The sequence below is a fragment of the Manis javanica genome, chromosome X (genome assembly GCF_040802235.1).
Source record: "Manis javanica isolate MJ-LG chromosome X, MJ_LKY, whole genome shotgun sequence".
NCBI lineage: Eukaryota > Metazoa > Chordata > Mammalia > Pholidota > Manidae > Manis > Manis javanica.
The window spans coordinates 51,069,811-51,096,136 of record NC_133174.1 but is presented as its reverse complement, the minus strand read 5'-3'; the positions used below and the strand labels follow the sequence as shown (position 1 = coordinate 51,096,136).

Below are 26,326 nucleotides of genomic sequence, written 5' to 3'. Positions count from 1 at the left end.
AGTTAACCCTGGGGTATATTCACAGTTGCATGGACTTGGCATAGGTAGGATATACACTATGCAAATTGTGTGTGTGGACAGGCATGGTTGAATATAAAACACAACTGCACACCCAAATACACATAGTGTACACTGAGATGCACAGTCAGATAAGCTCCTACCCCTAGGACACACACTCCTATCCCTGAGCTACATACTTCTAAGGACTTACTTGGACAAACAACCCTTTGCCCATGAGACAAATTTGAACACACGTATTGTATGCACTCACCTGCCCTACACATTCCAATGGGACACACTCAGGTGCAGAACACGTACTACCCAGCTGTCCCAGTCTTCCAAGTGGGCATGACAGGGCACTGACCCCATCTGGTGGACCTCTGTCAGTTTGCTCCAGCACCCCCTTCCTTTATCCCTGAAATTAGGCTTTGCAGGGCAGTGAGCTCAGAAATAAAATGGATACACAAGATGGCATGTATTACAGTAGGCCTTGCAAAGCAAGTAAATCTTAGAACCATGCCCATAGACATTGAGTTAACAGGCAGATAGAGAAGACTGGAGAAGATAAATTGACACTGATCAGTATAGAAAGCTTGAGCCTGCTGCTCCATCTCCCAGTCGACTTGTAAAGCTTTATGGAATATAATTGTGAAATAATGTCCTAAAAAACCTAAGGTATTTAAATATTAAAGTTTGTTTTTCTTGGGAATATAGTAACATCTTAGACCAGAGCAAGTATATCTAAATTGTGGGTGGGAAGGTGTGAGGGGAAGTAGTAGGATACATAAAGGGGGACTGAGGGCCCAGCCTCTTCTGGGTCAGTGGTGGGTGGGGAGAATAGACACATCCTTAATGACCATAGCTCTGACCCTAGGCATAGAAGCTTGGGCCATTTGGCCCCACTAATGAGGGCCTACTATTTTTAGAGTTCATTAAGCTGAAAACTAGGTCCGGGTGTCCTGGGGAGGCTTTTCTAGCCCTTGGTACCAAAGGCTGGAACTAGAAGGAAGGAGCCCTAGACTGGGTCTGGATGAAGGGTGGGAAGCAGTGACACAGGTTACCAGAGTATGCCAGGTCTGCCCTGGAGCAGCAGCTTCAGAGCCCCAGTGGGTTGCTGTTGACTGTGACAGACTCATGCCCATTTCTCAGCTTTGGACTTGAGATCAAGTAACCCGAATTCCAGTCACTACTCTACCATTTAGAGTGTGCCTCAGTCAGGTTACCCTCCTTTGTCTGGCTCTGACTTGGTCCATAGGTGAAATAGCCGGTACTGCCCTTAGGTGCTGCCAAAGTTCAGATAGGCTAAGAGTTGAGAAAATACTTTACAGATGTGCTTATTCTTCATCTACAAAGCTGTACCTCCCCTAACCCTAAGCTAGTCTTGATGCCCACCACCAACCAGGCCTGACTCCTGTCAGAGTAGTCTTGAAAGAAAAGGCCAATTAGGGGGTCAGGGGAAAGCAGCTTCATGGGGTCAGTTTGGCCAAAGTTATGCTGTAGTCACCCCCATTCATACAGATGCTTTTCAATGTCAGGTCAGTCCTTTCTCAGAAAACAAGCTTGCAACATTTAGGTGATCATACAACTTTGTCTCCTCAAGGACCCTGGCTGGTGAGGGAAAGTTGGGGGCATCAGGAATATGGACTGCTTAAACTAGGAAAAGCAAGGTCAGACTGCCCATCCCCGCCACCTGCCAGAGAAAGCAGTCTGGAGTGCTAGTCCTGACCCCAAGAGGGTCCCTTATTCTAAGTTTTCTGCTCAGGGCCATTTTGCCTGCTTTGTTGAAGGGGGTGGGTCAAGAACTAGACTATGTGGCTCAAGTTTAGATTTCTCCTCACCCCATATATTGTGGGCAGTTCTTCTGAACCTCTCTTTTCTGGTCTGTAAAAATGGGTTTAACTGTAAAGTCTCAGGATTGCTGGATTTAAGAATTCATTGTGACAAAGGATGTGAAAAATGCCTTGTAAAATATTGAACATGTTTTGCTGCTGTTTGGATTGTCAAAAGTTCATTCAGGTCATGATGACAGGTAGTTTGGAGGTAATCAATGAGGTTATCTTTACTTTATTTTGCCACTCCTTCTCCCTACCCCTCTTTTAAGCCAACATTGTCTCCATTTTACAGATGGGGATACTGAGGCTCAGAGAAGGGAGGGGTCAGCCTGGGAATACAGGATTAGGTAGTGCTGAATTCAGAACTAGAAGCCTTGCCTTCAGACTCTGCTTATTGCTCTTTCTATGGCCCCAAGCTACCACCCAGTGAAATATAGTGTTAAAGGAAACTGCTGATGGCCACTTCAATTAGTAAGTTAAGAAGTGAGATTTGTCTCTGACACATAACAAGGAAGAGGAGCTCTCTGGGGCCCAGCTTTCCCCAGCAGTCCCCTGCTTACCTTCGAGAGACATACTGACTGACCCTTCCTCCCTTCTACAACATCTCACATCCCACTCATCTCCTGCATGTTGGAAGCAGTGAAGTGTCAGAGAAGATGCTAAACTTCTGTCAGAGGGAATGTGCTGCCCATTTAAGTCACTTCAGGAGAATCCCTGAAGGTACTTGATACACTTTGGCCCCCCCCCTCCTTCCAGCTTCTAGGGTACAAAAGCCCTATGTGGCTGACCTAACTAAGGGGTTATACCAAAAGGCATCTGAGGAAATAATGTTTGAGGCCCTTGATCTGTGGAGTATTTTGCCAACTCTTGAGGGACAAGATAGTGGGAGAATCCCTTGAGACCATCTGGGCTGACTCTCACCTGACCTTGATGTGCACATTAAAACCCAACTGGGCTGACATTTTCTCCCTAACTGTGCCTGGTATACTACAGACTCTAGAGAAGGGCTAGATTTCCTGGAGCCTTTCTAGCTTGTGTATTTTGCCTTTCTGAGCCTAGTAGAGGGGTGGGTAGGCACACTGAAACCCAGTGGTGAGAGAAAGGAGATGAAAGAATCTGTGAAGCTCAGGCCTTGGGTGCTGGGCATTGCAGAAGAGGGCCATTTGCATCTTTCATCTGTCCTGTGGCTAATACTTTATTTTCTGATGGCCTGCTGATTGGCTGTGTGAGCCTAACCCAATCTATAGGTATTTTCACTTGTGCTGCTAAAACCTGTAGAATGACTGCAGTGTTGGTCTTTCTAGGGGATTGGACAAGCAATGTCAGGGTGGGGAAACTGGAGGAAAGAAGGAGAGAGACATCTTCTGTTCCTCAAGTTTGAGAGCTCAGAGAGGTGGTTAGGGAAGCATTAATTGCCAAAGTCCTGCTGAGAAGCAGCCACATAGTTTTTTCAGCTCTCTTGATACTAGATATTTCATTTTAAAAATCATTTTATTTTTGAATAAGAAATGTATTTACATAGTTCAAAATTCAAAAGGTATGAGAGGGTGCATAGTAAAAAGTCTCCTTCCTGCCCCTCCCTTCCAGCCACTCAGGTTCCTTTGCAGAGGCCACCAGTGACTTCCTCCAGATAAATGTTCTGTAATATATAAGCATGTATTAATATATTCTCCTTTCTCTTTTTTATGGTAATGAACTATATATACACTGTTCTATACCTTGCGATAACTTGGAGGCTCTTTGACCCTGTAGAGCATGATGATGTGCTGTGGAGAGCAGAGGTTAAGAGAACTGGGTCTAGAGTAAAACTACCTGGATTTTGGTTCTGGCCCTGTGTGACCTTCAGTAATCACTTAATATCTCTGAACTTTGGCTTCCTCATTTCTAAAATGGGGATCAAATAACTTAATATGTGTAAAAGCTTAGATTTGTCTCTGGCACATAGTAAGCTCTCAGTAAATGTTAGCCACTTTTTACTATTAGGAGAAAAACTTTGGACTGTGAGTCATGATCTGGGTTAAGAGAAAAGCTGGCCTCTGCACCCAAGATAGCCAAGTAACTTATATGTGCAAGTCTGTTTCCTCATATTTAAAATGTAAGGTCTCATTCCTACTCTGCTTATCTTCCAGAGTTGCTGGGAGGATCCATTGAGCTTATCAATGTGAAATGAATGTGAGAGCAACTTAGAAACTATAATGTGCTAAGCATATGGGAGGGGCGCTGCTTACTCTTCTCATAGAAGCTACTTTGGATGGCTTGAACCCAAGGGCTTGAACTGGGTGAAAGCAGTACCCTATCTTATGGCAGTAAAATCCAAAGGCAGTCTCTGTACTGGAGTTCTATTCTGGGTGCAGGTAACCCATGGCAAAAATTGGAATATAATCAAATTTTGTCTTGCGACCTTTCTTATCCCACCCCATCCCTCTCCTGACTTCCTTGTTTCCATGTCGTCTTCTACTCCCCTCTGTCTCATGTTAAAATCTGCTTTTAGAAACAAACTAGCAGTGTCTGTCAAAGATGACCCCTACTTTCCATCTGAGATAACCTAGTTAAGCTAGCTCTGAGAGTATCTAGATCTGCCCAAATTTATACTGCAAGTCACTAACCAAGCCAAGTCTCGAGCTCATTCTTTCCATGACATTGTTTTTTCACTAGTATTTACATCTTACTGTGAATTTGAATTTGAGATTTCTTAGCAGACATTCAGTGGTGAGGGAGATTCTGGAAGTGTCTCTACTTAGCCTTCACGCTGAGGTGTTGTTACCCCTTAATTTCCAGGGTCTGACTTGTTTGCAGCCCTGAGGGGAGGGAGAGGCAAGTGCTGGTTGTGGTACTGAAGAGAGGATGTCTATAGGGCAGAAGGAAGAAAGAGCACCAGAAAATGTCTAAAACAGTGATCTCCAAAGTGAAGCTCAAAGAGAAAATGTTAGAAGTTCTTTGCATATTAAATTGCTAATCCTATTATTAAATTTCTATTTTTGTAGAGATTTTTATAAAACAAATAGTACATTAGTAATATTTAGATACTGAGCTTGGTGTTCTTTTTTTTATAACCAGTTATAACCAGTTGACAATTTTTAACCAAAACCTATTGACAACCATAAAAAGTCTTATAAAAGACTATGCTTGGTTTCTAATCTTGACTCTGCCATTGGTTAGTTTGACACATTAGGCAATTTCTCCTTATTGGAGGCTAATTTTATTACCTGTAAAATGTTGGACTAAATTAGATGTGCTAGCTCTTGGGAATATCCAATCCTGACCTTCTCTGAATGGAAGAATCCACTGTCTCTCAGGCTCCTGAACCTGAGACAGAGTCAATAAGTGTATGTTCAAGCCCTAGCACCTTACTGAATGTTTTGTCCCTCAGTCAGCTGTTCTGGGTCCCTTCCCTTCTCCGCCCCCACCTCCATCACCTAGCCCAGACAGGCAGATACTCTCTTACATAAGCCTGGCTGACCCACTTGAAGTTCTTTTGTTATAAGCACAAACACTTTTCCTGTAGACACAGACCTGATGCCATCCTTCCAGGGCCCTGAGGATAGATCTGATTGGCCTTCTCTTGTATTTTCTTCGGAAGCCTAGGTTTAGGTGATGCATCCCTCTGAAGTTTTCAATGACACAGTCTGAAGGGAATCCCCCTCAACCTGTTTGAATCCCCTGGGACCTGATCCAGTGGCTGCTCACTGAACACCCTTGCTATCCACTCATTCACCATTTACTGTGTATGCTGGGAATCCAGGACTGTGCTAGAGTTTGTTAGGAGAAGTGTGACCCACTGCTGAATCGGAAACACTGCTGGCAGGGACTAGAGGAACTGCTAAGTGCCTTGGTCAATGTCTTTTCTTTCACAGTGAGCCACCAGGCAGAAAGAAATCAATAAGCCACTGGAAATCATCTTTTACTCTCTGATGGGCTGTTCACATGCAGATTTCCTCTTTGCGCTGTAGGAACTCCCCAGGAAACAATTATATTCTCTTCGGAGATGCATGCCAAGGCTCAGAGCCTTGGCAAGTTTGCGTCCTGGGTAGACAGCATGCTCCCTCCCTTAAGTAGACTTAAGGTGCTGTAAGTTGATTGAAATATATATATTTTTTTGTCTCTTCTCCAGATATAGGAACAGATCACAGTGCTCCTGACTGAATGCTTTTCCTGTTCTCACAAACCTTAAACCAGATGGCCACATTTAAGGACAACATTAGAATCATTAGTTCTACCCTATCTCCTCCTCTGCTCCTTTCCCCACCTACAGCCCTCCTTCCCCTCAAAAGTTTTAACACGACATCTGTCAAATAGATAAAAAATGACTTTCCCTTCTCTCTGCCTTGCCCACCCACCCTCTGGCTATGGTGTTGATGAGTATAGAACTATGTATGTGGGTGGCATGGAGGACAGATTCTTCATGTACTTCTAACCCATACTCCTGTAAACCTAGAGGAGCCCCACCTCACCCTATTCCAGATTCCAAGGCTGGCCTTCAAGTCATGGTCCAGGAAAACTTAAGGCTCCCAGAGCTGGTTCCAATGGAACTACATGAAGAAATTCAAGAACCCAGGTGCAGGGCCCAACATGGGTTCAGGTTACTTCAGGGATTTGGGGATATTTGAGCCCCCTGCTTCTCCCCTAGGCTTGTGCTAGTCATCTCTTAAGAAATAAAGGCAACAAGGAGACCCCAATGGGTGGCCAGAACTTAGTACCCACAGGAAGTCCAAGAAGAAGAGCATGATGCCCAGGGCAGGAACATTTTGGAGATAGGGCCCAAAGTGGCTCAGGAGACAGGTAGGGGTCAGGGTAGCCAGCACCCTGGTATAGCATGCTTCTGACTCAACTAATGGAGGGAACATTGTTGAGTCAATTTTTTGTTTGTTTTACTAATGATTCATTTCTTAGAATATCAGAGGCTGACTTGGGGAGATTGAATACAGCTCTAGGAAATGACTTCTAGCTTATAATGTAGAGAAGTACTGCAAGGATTTTCCATTAGGGCCACTGGGGGCCTCAGTGCTGAAGGACAGGGCTCTGACAGGAGTGAGAATGCAGTAGAGATAGCCTCTCACACAGACTGGGACAATCCTCCTGGATAAGTACTATAATTCTTCAGCCTGCATGGAACCTGACACAAGAAGGAGAAACCAGGACTTAAAGCTTGGGAAAACCAAATAAGGCTCTTCAAACAGAGTTTCAGAGGTTCTGGTTTCTTCTGAATGGTCTAATTCAGTAAGAGGAAATACTTGTACTTCAAACTCTGGCTCTAGAAAGTTTAAGACACTTGGTCTCAGCATGAAGTATGATTCAGAATCACTTAGGTTGCTTGTTAAAAATGCTGTAGTGATTCTGAGCAGAGGATCTGTGTATCACACATTGAGAAACTGGTATAATGGGTCAGAGGTGCCTGGGTGATGCCAAAATATCCCAGAACAAGTTGACAGTAGTTCCTACTTCTAACATGCTTTAGAGATCCAAGCTGATGTTTATCAGATTGGGAGCTGCTGTGGTGTGGGAGACTTCTCCAGCCAAGAGGATCATTGTTAATGGCCCAGAAAGTTGTCTTCCTTTTAATCTGTGCAATCCTTGGCCCATTTGGTTGAATTTTCTTAAAAGGACTGGTTCCCTCAAGAAGACCAAACTCTTATCATGAATTTTGGGGCAGCAGCTGAGTCTCACTTTAGAAATTCCTGAGCCCATTAGATTAAGTTAGTGGATAAAGTTTCATACCAGAAGAGTCCACTGCTAAGATTCAGACCAAGTAAGCAACTCCGCTTCCCTCATATGTTTGGTCATTCTTATAGCTGAGATCACCTTGTAGTTTCCTTTGTAAGAGCTGCAGGAAGAATTGCCATCCTTTTTTATTAGTCTGTCATGAGTAAGAAGATATACTGGGTCACTTTGTACCTGAAGAGGCTTATTTAGGTTTCCCCCACTTTAAGATCCTGGCAGGTGAGTTGGTTTGTGATCAAAGTACATATTGGACTCTGAATAAGGTGATCTGTTTTGCTTTTGCTGAGCATGGCCTGTCAGCTCACTTTTCTAGGTTAACCCAGTTCAGCTGAGTTTTGTGTCTGCCAGGTGTGGCTGAAGCCAACAGTAGATCTTTCATTTTATTAAAGTGAAAAACGGATGGAATGGTGGGACACTAAGGGAAGCTAATGACTAATCTCTCACAAATCACACACCCAAACTAGGGAAAAGATAATCTTGTCATTAAAAGATATTTGCATACTTCCTTTCAGTACATTTAGAACCATCATCACTTGAATGCATTAATTATTCTGCTCAGAAATGAAGTTATATAGTTATGGGTGATAGCAAACCCAGATTAAAGCTGAAACCATCCAAGAGTGAGCTATTGAATCATAAGGAAAATAAAAAAATTGTGATTTTAAAAAATATTCGTAGTAGGGTTTTTCTTACCTGGCATCTTTTCTCCTTTCTTTGATGACTTTTGAGTACCTGTGCAGACCTTCAACAAAAACCAGTCCAACCCAGAAGCCACCTAGTCATAAATCCTACCAAGAATGGGTTGACCTAAGGAGCACATGGCACATGTTATATAAACAATTTATTTGGTCCCATAGAATGTTCTGCAGCCTGACAGATATGCTAAGTCTGTTGCTGTGATCTGTCTCAGAGCTTGCTTTTAGGGCTTGGTTTTAGAGTTTGGGTTGTAGAACTTAGGTAAGAGACAAAGCTGTTCATTATGGATTAAACAGATGTTTTAGATGTGTTCACAAGTGTCATTTGGAGAATAACACTCTGGTTGACAACTTGATTAACTCCAGGTTGTCTTATTTTCTTTTATCCTGGGTAGAATCTTGTGAAAAAGCCAAAGGGAAAGAGGCTACAGGCTGGAATCAATAGGGAAGGGATTAAGGAGCAGGTGGGTCAAGATCACATAGCTAGGAAGAGGCAGACTAGCTCCAGGGTCCCTACACTTAACTATGGCTAAGGGTATGGCTGAATCAGAGGCACAGATGTAGGAGTGCATCTGCCTGCAAGAGACTCAGTTTGACCAGAATGGTAGGCACCTGCTATGTTCAAGAAGTTGGACCCATAGGTAGGACTATATTAAGGAGAACTTTGAAAGATTGACAGTAGGGAGTTATTGAAGCTTCTAGATCATGGATAGTGACACCAGCAAAGAAGTTTTAAGAAGTACATCATTAAGGAGTAGCTTGAGGAGGAAAGACTTGTGGACAACACGAAGGCCATTTGGGAGGTAACTTGAGATGATAAAGGCCATACCTAGGATGGGGCATTGAAAATGAAGATAAAGAGACATATCTGAGACAGAGAGAGACATGTGAAAGGAAGAAAAATGGGCCCAGGAGAGTAATCAGAAATGGGAAAAATTAGGAAGGAGGGGAATTGGGGGCACATGGTGAGTTTGCATGTGTTTTATTGGAGGTGGTAGTAGGACATCCATTGAAATGTAGAGCAGGCAGTTGGATATATGGGACTGGAGGTGAATTAGAGCTGATGTCATGAGAAAGATGATTTATTTGAGGAGCTATATGGAGAGAACAAAGAGCAAAGCTCTCAATTAGCTTTGAATGGGCAAGTCAAAAGCTAGAGTGGAAAGCCTATTCCTCAGCTTCCCCAGCCAGTCTGAGTGGCCTGTGCTATAATGCATCATCAACAATGCCTGAATGGGTTATATTCAGGAAGGGACTTGTCAACTCCAAGATCTAATTTTCCTAAGCAGAGAGAAGTAAAAACATCCTATCAAGCATAAAGAAGGGTGAGGAGAAATAAGCTCTAATAATGTAATTTCTGTCCTTTGCAAAGCTGAAGTGTTAACCTTAATAGAAAACCAGAGCTAGATGGAACTTGAGAGGTTTTCTATCTGGTTCAAGTCTGTAACTTGACTGATGAAGAAACAGACCAGTAAACGGACCTGCCCAGGATCATTCATTGAGTTACTGGTAGAGCTTCATCCAATTGCCAGTTTTTGCTGAACACCATGGTACCTTCCAACTGTTGGAACAGCCCGAGTCACACCTTTCCAGAGAGGGGGAGGATTGTTGTCCTTGAACACTTTGGGTAAGATGGTCAAAGTCTGTTTACAAGGCCGTATTAAAAAGGTATCTGGTTTATTCAGGAGAGTGCATAAAATCCTAGCCTAATTTAGATGTGCTTAAAGGGAACAAAGAGAGGGATTTTGTTCTTGTCCTATGCCTAGCTATTAAGGGAGGGACCTTTTGAGAGGATAATGTGGGGAACCAACTGAAGAAACCTTACGGAGAGGCAAATCCCCTTCATGTCTCTCCTTGTGCTGTGAAGCTTCTCAAAAGGCAGGCCCAGCACAGTTACTTTCTTGGCAATTGACACATTTGCTATTCTGTACACTTTTTTGTTTTTTAACCTTTCCCCCTTCTGCTTCTTGCCATTAAAACTAGAATATTTCTGGCAGCCACCAAGGCTAATTAAATAACTATTTGGGAGATCGTACCATTTAGCCAGAGAGCAAAGGCAAGAGGAAGACAAGTGGTATGGCTCTGGAAAATTGGGTGAGGGCTATGATCCCAAGTTTTTCCTGTCAGCAAGCAAGGCCTGGCATTGGAAATGCTCCTTACATGATCCAAAGTACCCTATCCCAGACATACCAACCTCTGAGATAGGCCTCATAGACAGGCAGGGAGCCCAGCCTTTGAGGTGGCATGGGGATCCCTGGGGAGAGAGAAGTATCAGGAGAGCCAGGGGTAAAGCCAAGACCAGGAAAGTCCTCTAGGGAAGTAGTTCCCTAAGTGTGATCTCTGAACTAGCAGTGTAGGCATCTCTTGGGAACTTGTTTGAAATGTACGTTCTCAAGACCCACTTTAGATTACTGACTCAGAGGCTCATGGGGCCTAGCAATCTGTATTTTAACAAGCCCCCAAGGGGTTCAGAGCTACTGCTCTAGGTCATTCACCGAGTGGGCTGGTATCCTTAGAGAAACCAGCTGGAAACCCTCTCTCCCTGCCTTCTTGACAGTCATTGTGGGCGACTGGCAAAAGCAAAGCTATAGAGTAAGGACAACTAGAGATTTCAAACATGCACCACCACCTCCTACTGATCAGGTGACTGTGGGCTACTTTGTTAAGCTCACAGAATATCTTTAGTGGAAATAGGAATGGTAATGGTTACCTTGGACAGTTACACACATTGACATCACAGAGAGCAGCCTTAAAAGTCAAATTCATAATGCCTCTAGCGTATGGTAATCATATTTCTTGGTCAAAAGGGCACATGGCTCTGATAACAGATGTATCTACTTGTAGGATCAATGGGACAGAATATTTGAAAATAGGATTGTCTTGGGAAATCTAGATAAAAAGGAATAGGATCTCATTCCTCTTTTAGAATAATATGACTCTTCCCCCTCCCCATCCTCTTAATTCATGTCCAAAAGTGCCTTTGGTGTGGGGGTGCAGAACACTGTGTGTCCTACTCACTGGAAAGTCTGAGCAAGTGCCAATCTATATTTGGTGCTGCACTTAAAATGGCCTGGGGATTAGGAATTATTTTGATAGAAGTCACATTAGCACTGTCCCAAAACCAAGAGCTATTTGGCTATTGTGCTGAAGTAACACACTGCCACTTCCTTAGGGCTTTTGATGGGGAGAGAGGTTTAAACCAGTTTAAGAAATAAAGAGTTTAACCCCTGATATAGCTACTCCCAAATGCTCTTTTCTTGTCTGGCTTCCTCTTACAGCTCTGTACAATGTAATAATTTGATCAGTTCCTTCCACCTGAAACTCTTGTCCTTGGCTTTTGTGAGATTATACTCCTTTGTATCCTAATTGTGCTGACCACAGCTTCATTTTGGTTTGTTTCTCATTCCTTCTCTTCCCATTGTAGCTGTTTCCCTAGGTTGTCAGCCTTCTTTCTTTGCACTTTCTTCCAGGGCAGGCTTCCTTAGTTTTCACAATTTCTTCTGGACCATTGATTCCCAAACCTATGTAACTGTCTCCTGTGACCTCTCTTGAGCTTCAAATCTACCTGCATGGCCTGCTGGTCCGCCACATTCAACAGATTAAAGAGAAAAATTGTTATCTCTTCCCCTCCAAAACCAGCATTTCCTCATCATTTATCCTCATGCTTTAATGATAACACTGAGGATTGAATCCCTCCCCCAACACCGCTTTTCCTCAAAATAGATTTAAGAACTTCAAACAGGACTCCAGCCCACCTTTCCAGATGTCTTTCTGCCTCAACTGCCCTTTCCAAACTCCACTACCTGTTTACCATCAAATTCCCCCTACTCTTCACCTCTGAGACTTTATTTAATATCTTTCCTCTGCCTCAAATGCCTTTCCTATTCCTTCTCCATTTGTTACAAACTTATCCATTCTTTAAGGTCTATCTTCAGTGCCCCATAAATAGTTCTAGAGCCTAGTAGCCACACATGGTACTTCCTTCCTTTGATGTCTTAAACTATGTCAGCATATACCATGCACTGTAAATCTAGTGTTCAGTTCATACTTTCTACAATCCTCTGAGGCAGGTATTATTATCCCAACTTTGCATATGAAGAAACTGAGACCCAAGATTGTATAGCTCAAAACTCTTGTCCTTGCCTTTTGTGATACTGTACTCCTTGGTATCCTAATTACATGAGGACAGTTCCATTTTGTTTGATTTCTCTGGCCCCTATTCTGTTTCTTACATTGTCACTGCTGCTTTCTAAAGTAGTAAACCCAGAACTGAAACTAGGTTTGCCTGCCCTCAATCACGTTTACATATTGCTTGAAAGGAATTCACTGTTTGTATCAGAAAGGCCTTTGATCTTCAAGTAAGGACTGTGGCTGAATCACAGTAAGCATATCCCTGCATATAGTGGGAGCCCACTGAATGAGTGTTGGGTGGCAAATGGATGAACAGAGAAAAGTGCTTATTTATGAAACAACTATAGCAAGCTAAAAGTCAACCCTGTGCACACAAGGGAGATGCTAAACCAATTTCCAGCCCAAATTTAGTTTGCTTTTAAAACAACTTGGAGGATGGGGTAGAAGCATCTCCTTGTTCCTGCTTGTATTTACAACTAGAGAGCACAGAAGCCCCATACAGCTACCAATCCCTTCTGGATTATCCCTCCTTTCGTATCTGCATACAACTGTTTAGTTGCTCATGAAGCAGCTGGGGGTGTAGAAATATCCCCATTTAACAGATGAAGAAACTGAGATCCAGAGACAGCATGGTTTAAGAGCAGAGACTCTAGAGCCAGACTGTGCCTGCGTTTGAATTATGTCTTCAATTTTTATAGGCTATGTGAATTTGGGCAAATGATTTAAGGTCTCTGAGCTTCAGTTTGCTCATCCATAAGATAGGAATAATAATAGTATTTCCTGTAAGGGCTGCTGTGAGGCTTAAATGAGTTAATGCGTGTAAAGTGTTTAGAATACTGTCTGACATATAGTAAGTACTCTATATTAACTTATATCATCATCATTATCATTACACTTTTAGCAAGTAGTAGAGCAAGGTCTTAAATCCAGGTGCTCTTTCTGTACCCTCGCTGTCTATGGTGTTATGTTGAGAGGAAAAGAATGGTCCAGGAGGCTGGTGACTGACTGTAGGCAAGTCACTCCTGCTATTTTATATCTGATCTATAAAATAAGGACTTCAGAGTTATGACCTTTGAAGTGCTGCCCAGTTCTGTCATTAATTCCAAGTAGGCCCTGTCAATAGCCTTGCCAGTTGGTTTGTGGCCACTGAGTTCTGTGGCCACCTTGTCTAGGTTATAGCTAGGCTCTGTGACTTGAGGGCCCAGGCAGGTCAGCTGTACTAAATGAGGATAAGAGTGAGCCAACTGCTGTTGGGAGAAGTCAAGCATGTAGTCCCTAAATAGAAGACTGCACTGTAGAAAGAGTGTGAGTAGTAGAATCAGTCAGACCTTGGCCTAAGGGACCTCAGACGGCATTACAGATAGAGTCCTGAGCAGAGAGTTGGTAATTGATGCCAAGATGCTCTTGACACTTGAAAAAAAAAGCCAAGGTTATAGCTTTAAACTGCAAGCCCTCATGGTGCTCTGAGTTGGTGCTATATGTACTTATTGAGCTTTAGCAACACCCAGTTGGGACCTATCTTGGCAGGAGAGGGGAGACTTTTCTGTAAAGATTTATTTTATTGAGGCCAGTGACCAGAAATTCTTCTCCACTAAAATTGACCTTTAGGGTAATTGGAAGAAAGCAAGTTCAACATAAAAATGAGTCTCCTCATAGGCAGGGGCACTGGTGACTTAAGATGGCTGTCCATATCTTCTTTGGGGTTCTTAAAAATAGGAGCCATCTGGTATATTGTGTTATGGATGGAGTTCTGTGAGTTCAGTATAGCTAATGAGTAGACATTGGTAGTATGGTATGATGACTATTAGAGCATATACAGTCAGAAAACAGGCTCTATAATTTATTTGTGTGATTCGCCAAAGGACAGGTCACTTCTCCCAGCCTCAGTTTCTTCACTTTTAAAATATGGGTAATAGTGAGACCCACCTGATTCAGAAAGGATCGAGTGGTACAGTAAATATGAAAACATTTTGTAAACAGTAAAGCATGAGATACTTGAAGGTGGTGTTATAAAAGATTCTATTGGAAATCTCTTTTGCATCCATGTGCAGGAGTTCCCTCTATGCCTTGCTTTCTGTGGAAGGCATAATGGCTAAAACCCTGGGCAATGAAGGATGCCTCATGCAGGGGCTGACCAACAGAGTGCCTTAACTAAGTCAAAAGATGTGTGCATGTGAGTTTTCATATGTGTGTGGTATGTTACAGGTTTTTCATGACCCTAGGTTTATTTTCCAGCTGATATGTGAAAGGTAGACCTGTACAAGAGGATGTATGTTCCATATTCTGTCTCTGTTGTCTTTGAACTGTTTTGTCTTTGGTCTTGTGGAGCCATGATTGCCTTGGAGAATCAATCCTTCCTCAAAGTGTACTGATGGAAAAGCTCACTTCTAGAGGGCATGTTCAGTAATTCAGTACTGAGGAGAGAGTGCTTGAGTCCTTTGCCTGACGGGTCATATATTCTATGCTCTGGAATCTGTTTCTCTAAACGCCAGGAAGATTGATGGCCCATATAGGCTGGAACAAGTTGGGGAATAAAGAGAACAAATAATATAGTGGTAAGATGGTAGCCAGAGAGAGGCAGAGTATTACCCCACTGATCACTGTGCTTAGACAAGTGTCGTGAACATGGTGTGTGAGTGTTCATATGGCATTGGGATAGATGTCTGCCTGATGCTCTGTGGAGCCCAATCCTGCTGGCTGTGAAGTCTAATGACCAGAGTTAGGGTTTATGCACAGCTTCTGCCTTACTTCCTTCTTCCTCGTGGCTCAGTTTTTCCATTTGTCAAAAGCAGAAATCAAACTAGAACCCTTATATATTATCACAGGGTGGTTGTACAAATCACTGAGTGAATCTTTGCCAAAATTTGAGTTTCCTGGGAGCACAGCATCACCAAAAGCCATATTCTTTCATATGCATATCCTTTCTGGATGGCACAATGTGTGGGTGAGAAAAGGAGGCAGGACTGGGGTCCATTGTGTGTGAGGAATACCATGGTCTGTAACCCCTGGGGGTGGGGTACAGTAGTGTTAAATAACGTACCACCAACTCTCAATTGGTCAGTTCCAAGGAGGAGGAGGAAAGGGGGGAAAAATACAGAGAATTTGGAGCAAATATACTCAAGCTTCATTTTAGCCACTGATTTTAGTCTCTCCACCCATTCCAGGCCCAGGGCTGCCTTGAAGCACAAGGAGAAATGGACTGGAGCATGCTTTCTTCTCAGGGGGAAGGAGCTCATGAGTAGGGATAAAAGCATGATGCTTATGTAGTATATATTTACATTCTTGATCATATCACCCACTAGCTAATGAAGAGTTGACCATATTGTTTGTCTTGTGGTCCAGTGGAGCTTGTGCTCCCAATGCCATCTCCCTCTCCCCAGCCCTTCACCAGTACTATGTGAGGTTTTCCATAAATAGTAGAGCTCTGTGGGTGGGAAGGGCAAGCAAGTAAGATAGCCAACTGTGTGGACTGAACACATTCTCATTTTGTCTCCTAAGCTGATCACTGGAGATTCCATCGTTAGTGCTGAGGCAGTATGGGATCACGTCACCATGGCCAACCGGGAGTTGGCATTTAAGGCTGGCGACATCATCAAAGTCTTGGATGCTTCCAACAAGGATTGGTGGTGGGGCCAGATCGACGATGAGGAGGGATGGTTTCCTGCCAGCTTTGTGAGGGTGAGTGTCAGCCTTCACACTCCTCTCCTGTCTCCTTGGCTGCCTGCCCCTGGCTTCCCCCAACCAGCCCCTATTCTCATACTTATTCCTCTCCTGTTGGCTTTTCTCTCATTCTTTTCCCATTTTTTTGGTCTCATACCAAGGACCTGGGCTTCCTTTCATCTTTGCTCTTCTAATTTTGAGAGTTTTCCTTTCTGTCTGTTTATTTTAACACCCCCCATCTCCTGCCTCCTGCTTCCTACCCACTGTGACTTCCCTTTTGACCTTGATGGTTTTTGAAGACCTTTCAAAAACTGTATACTCCTGTGAACTTTTACGTTTCTTATCTCTCTTCTTTTCTTCTTTCTTTTCCTTGTCCCTCTTTTTTATCATTTATTTTTATCGATATCTCCCTTCCCATCCCCTCCCTACTCCTCTTTGCTTCCTTTGCCTCCTTTCTCTCAGTTAAGGAAGTATGAACTGATTGTAAATCTTACTTTTTGCAAGAGAGTCAGGTGGCTGGGATCTATGATGTGCTCAAGGTGGAAATCAGGCAGCCTGATAGGGCTTGTAGGGCCTTGGTCCGTTTGACACTGCACCATGAAAAACCTGGCCCTTAAAAGAAGGGGCTCTTGGGAGGGGACTCCTTAGTAGTTTCTGCTTCCTCTGGGCCACCAATTAGCAGGATGCTATGAGAGAAGGACATTGGCCTGGTGTTCCAGCTCTTGGCCTTTCATAGAGTTACAAGCCGGAACCAGCTCTGGCAATTGTGAGCTCTGATTTTCCTCATCCATAAAATGGTGTTGACAATTCTTTCATGGGAGGGGATATCACAAGGAATGATATAATATACGTGAAAACAGCTATGTGGCAATAAAAGTACCAAAGCCACAACAGGGTGTCTTATGGCCATCCTTGCAACAGCCTGTTACCTTTTGTTAGTTTCTTCTATAAGATAAGGCTGAAGTCCTGACCCCAAACAAAGGGTCAAATGACTTGGGCCTTTGGGATAAAGGGCCTCTGGATTAGAATGATGGCAGTATGACATGAGGGACGAAACAGGGCATTTGGAATCAAACAACCTGAGATGCAGTCTCAGTTTTACTACCTGCTAGCCCTATAGCTTTTGACAAGACTTTTCATTTCCTTGAGCCTCCATTTTCTCATCTGAAAAATAGGGATCGCAGACTTTTCGGAGGATTAAATGACATGACATATGTGAGTAAAGTATCTAGCATGGTACTTGGCACACAATGGGTACTTGGCAAATGGTAACTTGCCTTATCATCATTATCCTCCTCCTCATCACCATCACCACCTTATTAGCTCCAAGAAGGCCCATGTATCAAGGCTGGCTATAATGGTTGACAGAAGCCTCCTTCCTTGGAGGGCTATAAACCCAGGAAGCACTGTTACCTGGTTAGAACGATTTAGGTGAGGGCACTTCTCAGATGCAAGGAGGTGGACAAAATGACCTCCCATCTCCTACCATGGTGAGAATCTTCTAATGAAATATCCAATCCTTTTTTCCTCTACATTTTTGGCATCTTTCTTCATATTCTTCATATGCCATCTGTGTCCCGCTCAGCTATGCTGGTTGATGAATCAGTCCCAGGGTAGTCAGAAAGAACACATCAATAATCATGGACCTTTGAGCCTAGTGTGAGGCCCTGTACACAGACAGTTAATGTTCTTTTACTGACAGTCCCCCTCTTTAAAAGAAGGAGTAAACTTCACTCAGCAACAATATCACCCAAATCCACATATATTTCACTTTCAGGGAAATGTCATTTTTATAATAAATAGTAAATCAAGGTGTGGGGCAAAATAATTAAGTAAAGCACAGTGGCTCAGGGAATCAAATGGCTGTGCCAAGCTTTAGAATATCAATGAACTGGCATTAATGCTGCTACATCCAAGGCCAGGAAGAGTGTTTCCTCAACCATACAGCCCCAGTAGTCACTTGAGTGGGCTGAAGCTGACCTTTGAGAAGACCACTAGATGGCCCAGGAACGCTTGGCATAGAGTCTAGCCTAGTGGTTCTCAATCCTGGGTATATAATGAAATAAATCACTTGGGTAGCTTAAAAAAACCCCAAAGCACTAAAATCCAGGCTCCAGGCTAGTTAAATCAGAATTTTTGCTGTTGAGAACCACTGGTCTAAATCAGCACAGTCCAATAGAAATACAATGTGAGCCACAAATGCAAACCATGAATACAATTTAACTTTTCCTAGTAACCACACTGAAAAAAGTAAAAAGGATATAGGTGAGATTAATTTTAATGTATTTTCCTTAACCCAGTGTTATGATATCACTATGAAAATTGTAAGTGATATATTTTAGTAAGTCTTTGAAATCTGATGTATTATTCTGTACTCACAGCGCATCTCAATTCACACTGGTCATATTTCAAGTGTCAATTAGCCACATGTGGCTAGTTGCTACTGTGTAAGATAGCACAAGTCTACACTAAAGACTGTAATAATAGACCAGGAGCATTAATGACAGAGCCTACATCATAACTTAGAGCTCCAATATTCTATCTACTATACGAATGTTTATTTGAGAAACTGAGATAGTATTCCATGTTGCTTCAGATTGTATTCAGAATGAGCATTTATTCATTGTGAACCTTTTTGTTTGTTTTAGTAATAGTTGAATGGTCTTCAGATCTCTAAAGGGGAGTACCATGGAATCTTAGGGGCCAGCTGTTGAGTCACCAGTAAAAGGAAATGGGGTTAGGCTGTTGCATGAATGATATGAATGTTGGCTTCAAGGTAGACCTTTCAGTTCTCATGAATGACTATTTATGTTTAGGTTTGCATTTCTGGTAAGATTGTGTGACACTTAAGGGATTGAATAATGGAGATTACGGAGGCTCTTTTCTAGCAGATATTTAAAAATAAAATTGCTATCTCCATTATTCTACATTGATTTTCTTTGGGGGTAAAATGGTATTGTGGAAACAGTGCTAACTATATTAGAAAATGAGAAACCTGAGTTCTAGGTCTTCCAAGCATTTGGTATATGATAATGGGATTTTATTTTCTTCTTCATCTCTGAAGCACTCTGTACAATCTGTTCAAGCTGTGATATGGCTGGTAGAACATAGAAATGACTCACATTGAACTACTGAATCTTTATTACTGCTGATGTAGTTGGTAGGTAGATGCATGATTTCCTGGATGTTGTACCTATATGCTATAGCAGAGCTCTCTGGTTCCCACTTTGAGCAGCTGAGATTCAGTAGCTCCTTGAGAACATCATTACTAGGTTTTTTGGCATTTAACATGCAAGTATATTAGCAGAGAAAGGACTTTCCCCTTAACTGCACAGCAACTGGACATCTTTGTAGATCATTGGAGCAAATTGGTCACTGACATAGCAGGACATCTACATTCCCTACCTGGAAGTCCCATTTCTGTGTGAACAACTCATCCCAGGATAGATAATGAAGGGTGCTTAGTGTGGTTCTGTCCAAGCTAACACTACTTATTAATCAGGTTAAAACCCAAGTGGAGTCTGAGAAACCCAGATTCTTGCCTCAGTTCTGCTATTAGATGTGCAGCTTACACAGCTTCCTATGTATCTTTGAAGCCCAGTTTTCTCCCTTATAAAATAGGGATTATTGAGTCTTATGAAAATCCTTTGTAACCTGTGGTATACTGGATACTTGTAAATAGGTTATGATACCATTTTGGCTGCTGTACAAGAAATTGCTGGGTATCTGTGTCTACTACCCACTTAGATTTCTGCCTCTTCTAGTGTTCATAATTCCATTCTGTATGTGTGTACATGTGTGTGTGTGTTCTCAGATTGTTTGTCTTCTCAACTGGGGATAGCACAAGTCTACACTAAAGACTGTAATAATAGACCAGGAGCATTAATGACAGAGCCTACATCATAACTTAGAGCTCCAATATTCTATCTACTATACGAATGTTTATTTGAGAAACTGAGATAGTATTCCATGTTGCTTCAGATTGTATTCAGAATGAGCATTTATTCATTGTGAACCTTTTTGTTTGTTTTAGTAATAGTTGAATGGTCTTCAGATCTCTAAAGGGGAGTACCATGGAATCTTAGGGGCCAGCTGTTGAGTCACCAGTAAAAGGAAATGGGGTTAGGCTGTTGCTTCACAAGAGTAATGGAAGAATTAATGCACCCTCCCAGCAGTTGGTGAGGTTAAGTGGTGAACATCAATCCACAGCTGGCTGTTGACATCTTCAGCTGCTTTCCCTGGCTGATTTCTTCCCTGGGGAGTGAAAGCAGACTGATGGGGTATGATTGTATCTCTAAGTAGCTAATCCCATCCCTGTGGTAGGCCATCTTTTTCATGCTAGGTCCTAACTCTAAGTCATTCAGCTCTTTTCCTTTGTCACCTTGTAAAGGGGGGCCTTTGTTTTGAATTTGGGCCATGGCTTTTGGAGGACTTTCTGCCCACTTGAGGACAGGCTTTGTACAGGACACATGACAACCTGTTATTGTTGGTAGTGAGGCCTCTGTCACAAGGCATGGTTTAGTCAGAAAGTTAAGAGCCTGCTCAGATGCCCAGCATATGTTCTACTTGTTTCTTCACATTTTAGATTTCCTTGGTTTTTGGCCTGCCGGGAGGCACAGGTGAGGGAAAAGATCATCTAATCACGTCATCATTGTCATTCCTTGCAGTTGTATACATTGTATATCATAGAAATTAAACCTCTCCTGTTCATAGGGAGACCCTTGTTTCAGATTGTTACTTGGCTTTTAATTATATAGTATCTTTTTGTCTGCACTTGGGGAAAGCTTTTCATCTATATGAAAGTCTAGACTCACAGTAAATTTATAGCTAGAAAGACGTATCTTGGCCAGGAATGACAAACTTAGATGTTTACAGGGTCCACACTGGTAGCTTACATGAGTAAAGCAGTCTGAGACTAGGGTAAGTGGGGGCCTGTGTCCATTTGGGAACTCTATGCTCTATCAAAGGGAACAAAAGTAGCTTGGATGATTCACATCACTGGGGTAGGGTGTAGGAAGGAGAGAAGTCCAGTGGGCTGAGTTTTTTCATAAAAAGCCAGGAATTGGATTTTATTTTAAAATATCCATATTTTTTAAATGTTGATATTAATTCACATTTTTTAAAGAAACACTGTGACAGACAAATGCATCTGTGAGCTAAATTGTACTCCCAGGCCCCAGTCTGTGACCATAATCAGCCTGACCTCCTTATTTTATAAATCCTGAGGCAACATAGGTCCAGAGAATGGAAATGATTTGCTTGCTCATGTAGGGAATTAGTGAGAAAGCCAGGACTTGAACTAATTCTTCATGAATCTTACTTAACACAATTAATTTTAATTGTTTGTCTAGTAAGTACAACATCTGGGCTTCCTCAGGTATGGTTTCTGTCTATTTATTTCCTGTGTATGGACAGGAAATTCTTGTTCCTTTATATGCCTTGAAATTTTTTGTTGAAACTGGACATTTTGAATATTATAGTGTGGTAACTTTGGAAATTAGATTCTTCCCCTCTCCTAGGGTTTGCTGTTGGTTGTTGAGAGCTGAAGTTGTCCATTTGTTTAGTAACTTACTCAAACTAGTTTTGCTAAGACTGTATTCCTTGTTATATATGGTTACTGATGTCTCTATTACATTATCTCATAGATAAGCCAGTGACTGACAGAGATTTATTTAAATACCTGCAACCAGGAAGAAGACAAAAACTACTCTTCTAGTCTTTGTAGCTTGTCTCTGAGCTGGAGCATTCTGACACTACTCCAGGCTGCCTAAAACTCTGCCTTAGCTTCCTTATCCTACTCTTCTGCTTTCATAGAACCCACAGATCCTCCAGGACTGCAAGCCTACAGTCTTCTCAAATTTTTACTGAGCATGTATCTCGTCCAGAGCATGTGTGTTGCACTCCAACTTTCTAAGTATGCTGCATGGTGGCTCTTATGAGTCCTTATTCTCCCAAGAAATTGCTTCCTTCTTGTGCTGTTGGGTCTGTCTGATGTTTATCTCTTCTTCCATCCCTTGCTCTGGGTGGTCATGGGCAGTATCTTTAAATCTTTCAATAGAGGCAGTTGCAGCCTAGAAAGCCACTTTAGCCCAAGTGGTTGGGGGTGTAAAACAAAGGTCCACCTCTGTGCCTGTCCATCAGGGCCAACAGGTCAAAACACAAAGCCATAGTATCTTAAGAACAAGGTCATTAGCCCTCTAGCACCAGCAAGTTGCACGAGGATTGTGGGCCACCCTCCTTTTAGCTGATGGGGAACAGGGGATGGTAACCATGTGAACAAAAATACCTCAATGTTCTCTTACCAAAATTTAGCTGCCTTTTATACATCAAGCAGTCTCCTGGTTGTTGTAAATTTTGGATTAGATCCCAGAATTCTGAAAGAGTTGGTTCTGCCAGTCTTTGCTAGCTAAGGATTGTTTCACTGGAGGGACTGATTCTTTGTCCATCCCAATCTGCCATTTTTAATTATGTTGCCCCCTACTTGAATCTTAATCCTGTGCTTTCTGTGCTACAAAACAACCTGGAAAGGGTAAACTTGGGCTACTAACAAGACTTAATACTTGAGGACCTCCATTCCAGGCTAATGGCAACAGTGTTTTGCTTTCTTGGAATGAGTTCATATATGCCAGTGCTTGTTCATCTTCTCAGGCTTTAAATGGATATCAGCCTCTAGCCTTAACTATCTGTAAGGACCTGTGAGATGAGGCTGACATTATCAGGGAGTGACTTTATCCCTGAATTATGGAGATTTTTCTCCTCCATACTAGAATTTCAAATTGTGTTATTAGCGGCCATTTGCATTCACATGATCCAGCTTAATGGCTTCTCAGTGTGCACATGACTTGAATGACATCATCCAGTTCATCCTTTAGCTAACTGAAGGGGAGTTTTTTGTTTTGTTTTTTAATAGGAACCATCTCCATCTCAGAGAGAACCTTAAATCTGGCTGTTACCTGACCCAGGTGATTTCCTCCAAATTCAAATGGGTCCCCCTGTAGGTCTCTTCTTAAAATCCCCGAAGTGAAAGCAGCCTTGAAGGTCATATAATCTATCCCCCACCTCCAGACAGGACTATAACTAGATCACCCTGGATTTCTGAGTACCTGGCCAGTATCTGTCAGCAAAGCCTGAACTACATCTTTGTTTAAATCTGTTAGCTCTTACACTGTAGTCGAAACCAATTTTTGGAACGTGTTGCTTTTTACATTAGGCAGATGATATTGAAGAGCTGGCACTAGTAGAAGACACTGAATTGTTCTCTTGATGGTAGAGCTTTCCTTCCAAGGCCCTCTTGTTGATCCATAGCATGAATCAGTGATTTGGTTGGCTGTCTGAGTTAAAGACTGTGATTGGGGGCCTGGAGCCTGTTTTTCTGTGTAGCCAACCCCTGGGTTCATTTGGAGATCATCATGAGCCTTCCAAAACCATCCCTGTACTGCTTTAGTGCCTTTTCCCCGAGGAGAAGAAAACCATGATTGAGTGCATTTCTGAAACTCTTTGGGAAGTATGAAATTTTGGAAAATCGTATTGTATATATATATATATTTTTTCTTTCTATATCAGTATAGATACCATGAGTCAGAGTAAACCTCTATCTTTTTCTTCTCATGGCTTCTTATTACTAGGGCTATTACGATCTCTTTGCCAGTATTTTCTAAGCCCTGAATAAAAGTGACTGTCCAGCACTTAACAACAGCTACCTCCCAGAACCAGTTAGATAAGGACTGAGGATAATTGGCATCTTGAGAGGCCTCCTTGTCTTGTTTATTAGAGAAACCAGAGAATTCCATGAGTCTTTTTTTGGGGGGGGCCTCGAAGTGAGTGTTCTTTGAAGAACCTTGATTTGTGATACCTTAGCATTGAATGAGGGAACTGACATTTCTTGCCTTAGCTTAGCTATTCCCAAAATGGATGTGATCCCTCAAGTTATCACAGGGTAGTTAGGAGGACATGAAAGCTGACCGCTAATCTCCAGGATATGATCCATGGAGTAAAGGTTCTCAGGCCTCAGGCCTCATGTGTGCCATTCCTATTAGGGATGCAGCCAGCTAGGGAGTCTGACACTTCCTTGTTTAAATACATATCGGTATCATTGCTTTTCAGAGACATTTTCTCTTCTACCAGAAGATAGGTATAAAGTAGGCCAGGGCCTTAAGTAAGAAACCAGACCCCCAAAAAGGGATGGTATTCCCTGAGCATGGTGGGCTGGACAGATCAGTTGAGCATATCAATCCTTGGGGGTCCTAACTATCCTCCCCTTTCCTTGACTATGATTGGAACTCAGATCCAGTGAGAACTGAATCACAAGCTAACTTTTGCTGAGTCTGTTGCCTTAAAGGAGTCAAGGGGTAGGTGAATGATACTAACAGTACAGGAAAAGTATATAAATGGGTAGCTTTGGACAGAAATTTTTCTAGCATTTTGAGGCTGAGTGATCCTTCTCTACTGGAAAGTACCATGTAGGCATATCAAAAGTCAGTTTGTGTGTGTACTGAGCAGGAGGCATTCTCTGTGGAGGAATAGGGAGTGATAGGGCTTCTGAAGATGAAAATCTGATAGATTCAAGAAGAGCACAATGAAGATAGAAGCATTGGTTTGGGAATTCAGAGACCTGAGGTGAAAGGCCAACTTTGCTGCTTATTCTCTAAGGGATGTCAGGCAGGGACCTTCTCTTTTCTGGGCCTCAGTATCTCAACTGACAATTTGGAGTTAGACCAGGTTGTTTCAAAAGGCCCTTTCTGCACCAATATAAAGTTCTTCCATGATTCTAAAACCAGGATCACCTGTGTTTAGCTGCCTGCGTCCACTCAGAATAGTACATCAAATTGGTTTGATGGGGTTGCCTACTAGAGCATTATAGCTGTTGAGCAGAGGGTGAGGAGACCATTGCTACAGGTACCCCATCCCCAGGTGGTGAGGCTGTTTCTGTGGGAACCAGCCAGTAGATACTATGAGGAAAGATGACATGGGGGTGTGTGAAGAAGCAGTTCATCTCAGAAGCTGTGTCCTGCTATCTTTTGAACGGCCAGACTCTTAAGTTAAGAGACAATTTTTCCCTTGATCTGTCAAAGTTATCCTTAACCATTTAGTAGGAAGCTTCCAGGGTATGAATATTCGGGCCTCAGGCTCACCTCCTTATATATGCCTTTTCCACTCTCTCTCTGAAGCCAGAATGCTCTTTATTACAAATCAGAATCTTTCATTTTGTAATTACAACTTTAGGATCTAGACCCCATGAGAGAGAGAGAAAAAAGAGTATTAACTTTAGCCTGTTCATACTGAAGTATAAATGATTATCAAACTCTTGTATGAGAATGATTTGGGGAGAAGGGACCATGAAGGAGGCAAAGAAAGGAAGGAAGTAAATAAAAAAACAAAAGGTTGAAAACAAGTGGCCAGACACACCACAGGAAGGGAGGTCTGTAAGCACCCTTTTCTAGCACCTCCATTTGCTTAGGGGAAGCTGGCCTTCCTCAGGGATTCCATGCCCTTTAGGAAGTACTTCAAATTCTAGGGATCTGGCCTCAGATAGAACTGACTTCACATTTTATATTCAGTGCTTGTGAGTGGTATTATTTTTAACATATTGCTTCATATATTTGAACATTTCATTTTTTCACACCTGTGAAGTAGGGGCAACGAACCCTGCTTTTTATCAAATATCGGACCCTGACATTTGTATAGCATGCTACAATTTGGTGTGGCCTTTCCAAACATGGTCATGATTTGCCCTCTCTCATATAGTGAATTCTAAAGCTAGTAGAGCAGGGCCAAGAGGCTCAATCCTTGGTTACAGCTGAAAACCAGGGCACAGAAAGACTAACTTCTCCAGAGACTCAGGTCGTTTAGAGTAGTACCTGAGGCCTGAACTTCTTGGGTCTCCAAATCCAGTGCCTTCCCCTTTCCTTATAAACATTGTGGGGCTCAAAAGAACTATTTGCTGTGAAAGCCCATTAGCAACTCTGAAGTTGTGAGAAACACATTCACTGGTCCAAACTCAATAAGTGGACACGGAGACAAATAGAACAGCAGAGTGAGGCTTTAATGACTGTCTTGCAAGATCGGGTGTCTGGTGACCAGGCACACCTGAGGCCATTGGTGGCAAGTAATTTATTCCCTAGTATGCGAGTCCCTCCCCTGGTTCCTCATTGGCTGAGAACTACAGGGTTCACAGTCTTTTCCAGATGTCACCAAAGCCAATTATATCCACATTGGGCCTTCTCTTACATTTGTCTTAATTTCATTTTAAAACTTCTTTCTCTTCTCAAACAGGTATAGCCAGGCCCTTAC

At 42.5% G+C, this 26,326-nt stretch overlaps 1 protein-coding gene across 12 annotated transcripts in view; it reads left to right on the top strand.

Moving 5' to 3' along the window:
- The window catches only part of ARHGEF9 (Cdc42 guanine nucleotide exchange factor 9), a 442,967-nt gene that overhangs the window by 286,340 nt on the left and 130,301 nt on the right, over nucleotides 1–26,326 (top strand). For 9 of the 12 annotated variants that reach the window (XM_073228002.1, XM_073228001.1, XM_073228005.1 and 6 more), the window contains one exon: nucleotides 15,875–16,054. The exons of the other annotated variants lie outside the window; for them this stretch is intronic. In XM_073228002.1, coding sequence (XP_073084103.1) covers nucleotides 15,929–16,054 — 126 coding nt within the window. In that variant the 5' untranslated portion in view covers nucleotides 15,875–15,928. The remainder of the gene's footprint in view (nucleotides 1–15,874; nucleotides 16,055–26,326) is intronic. 12 annotated transcript variants of the gene reach the window in all.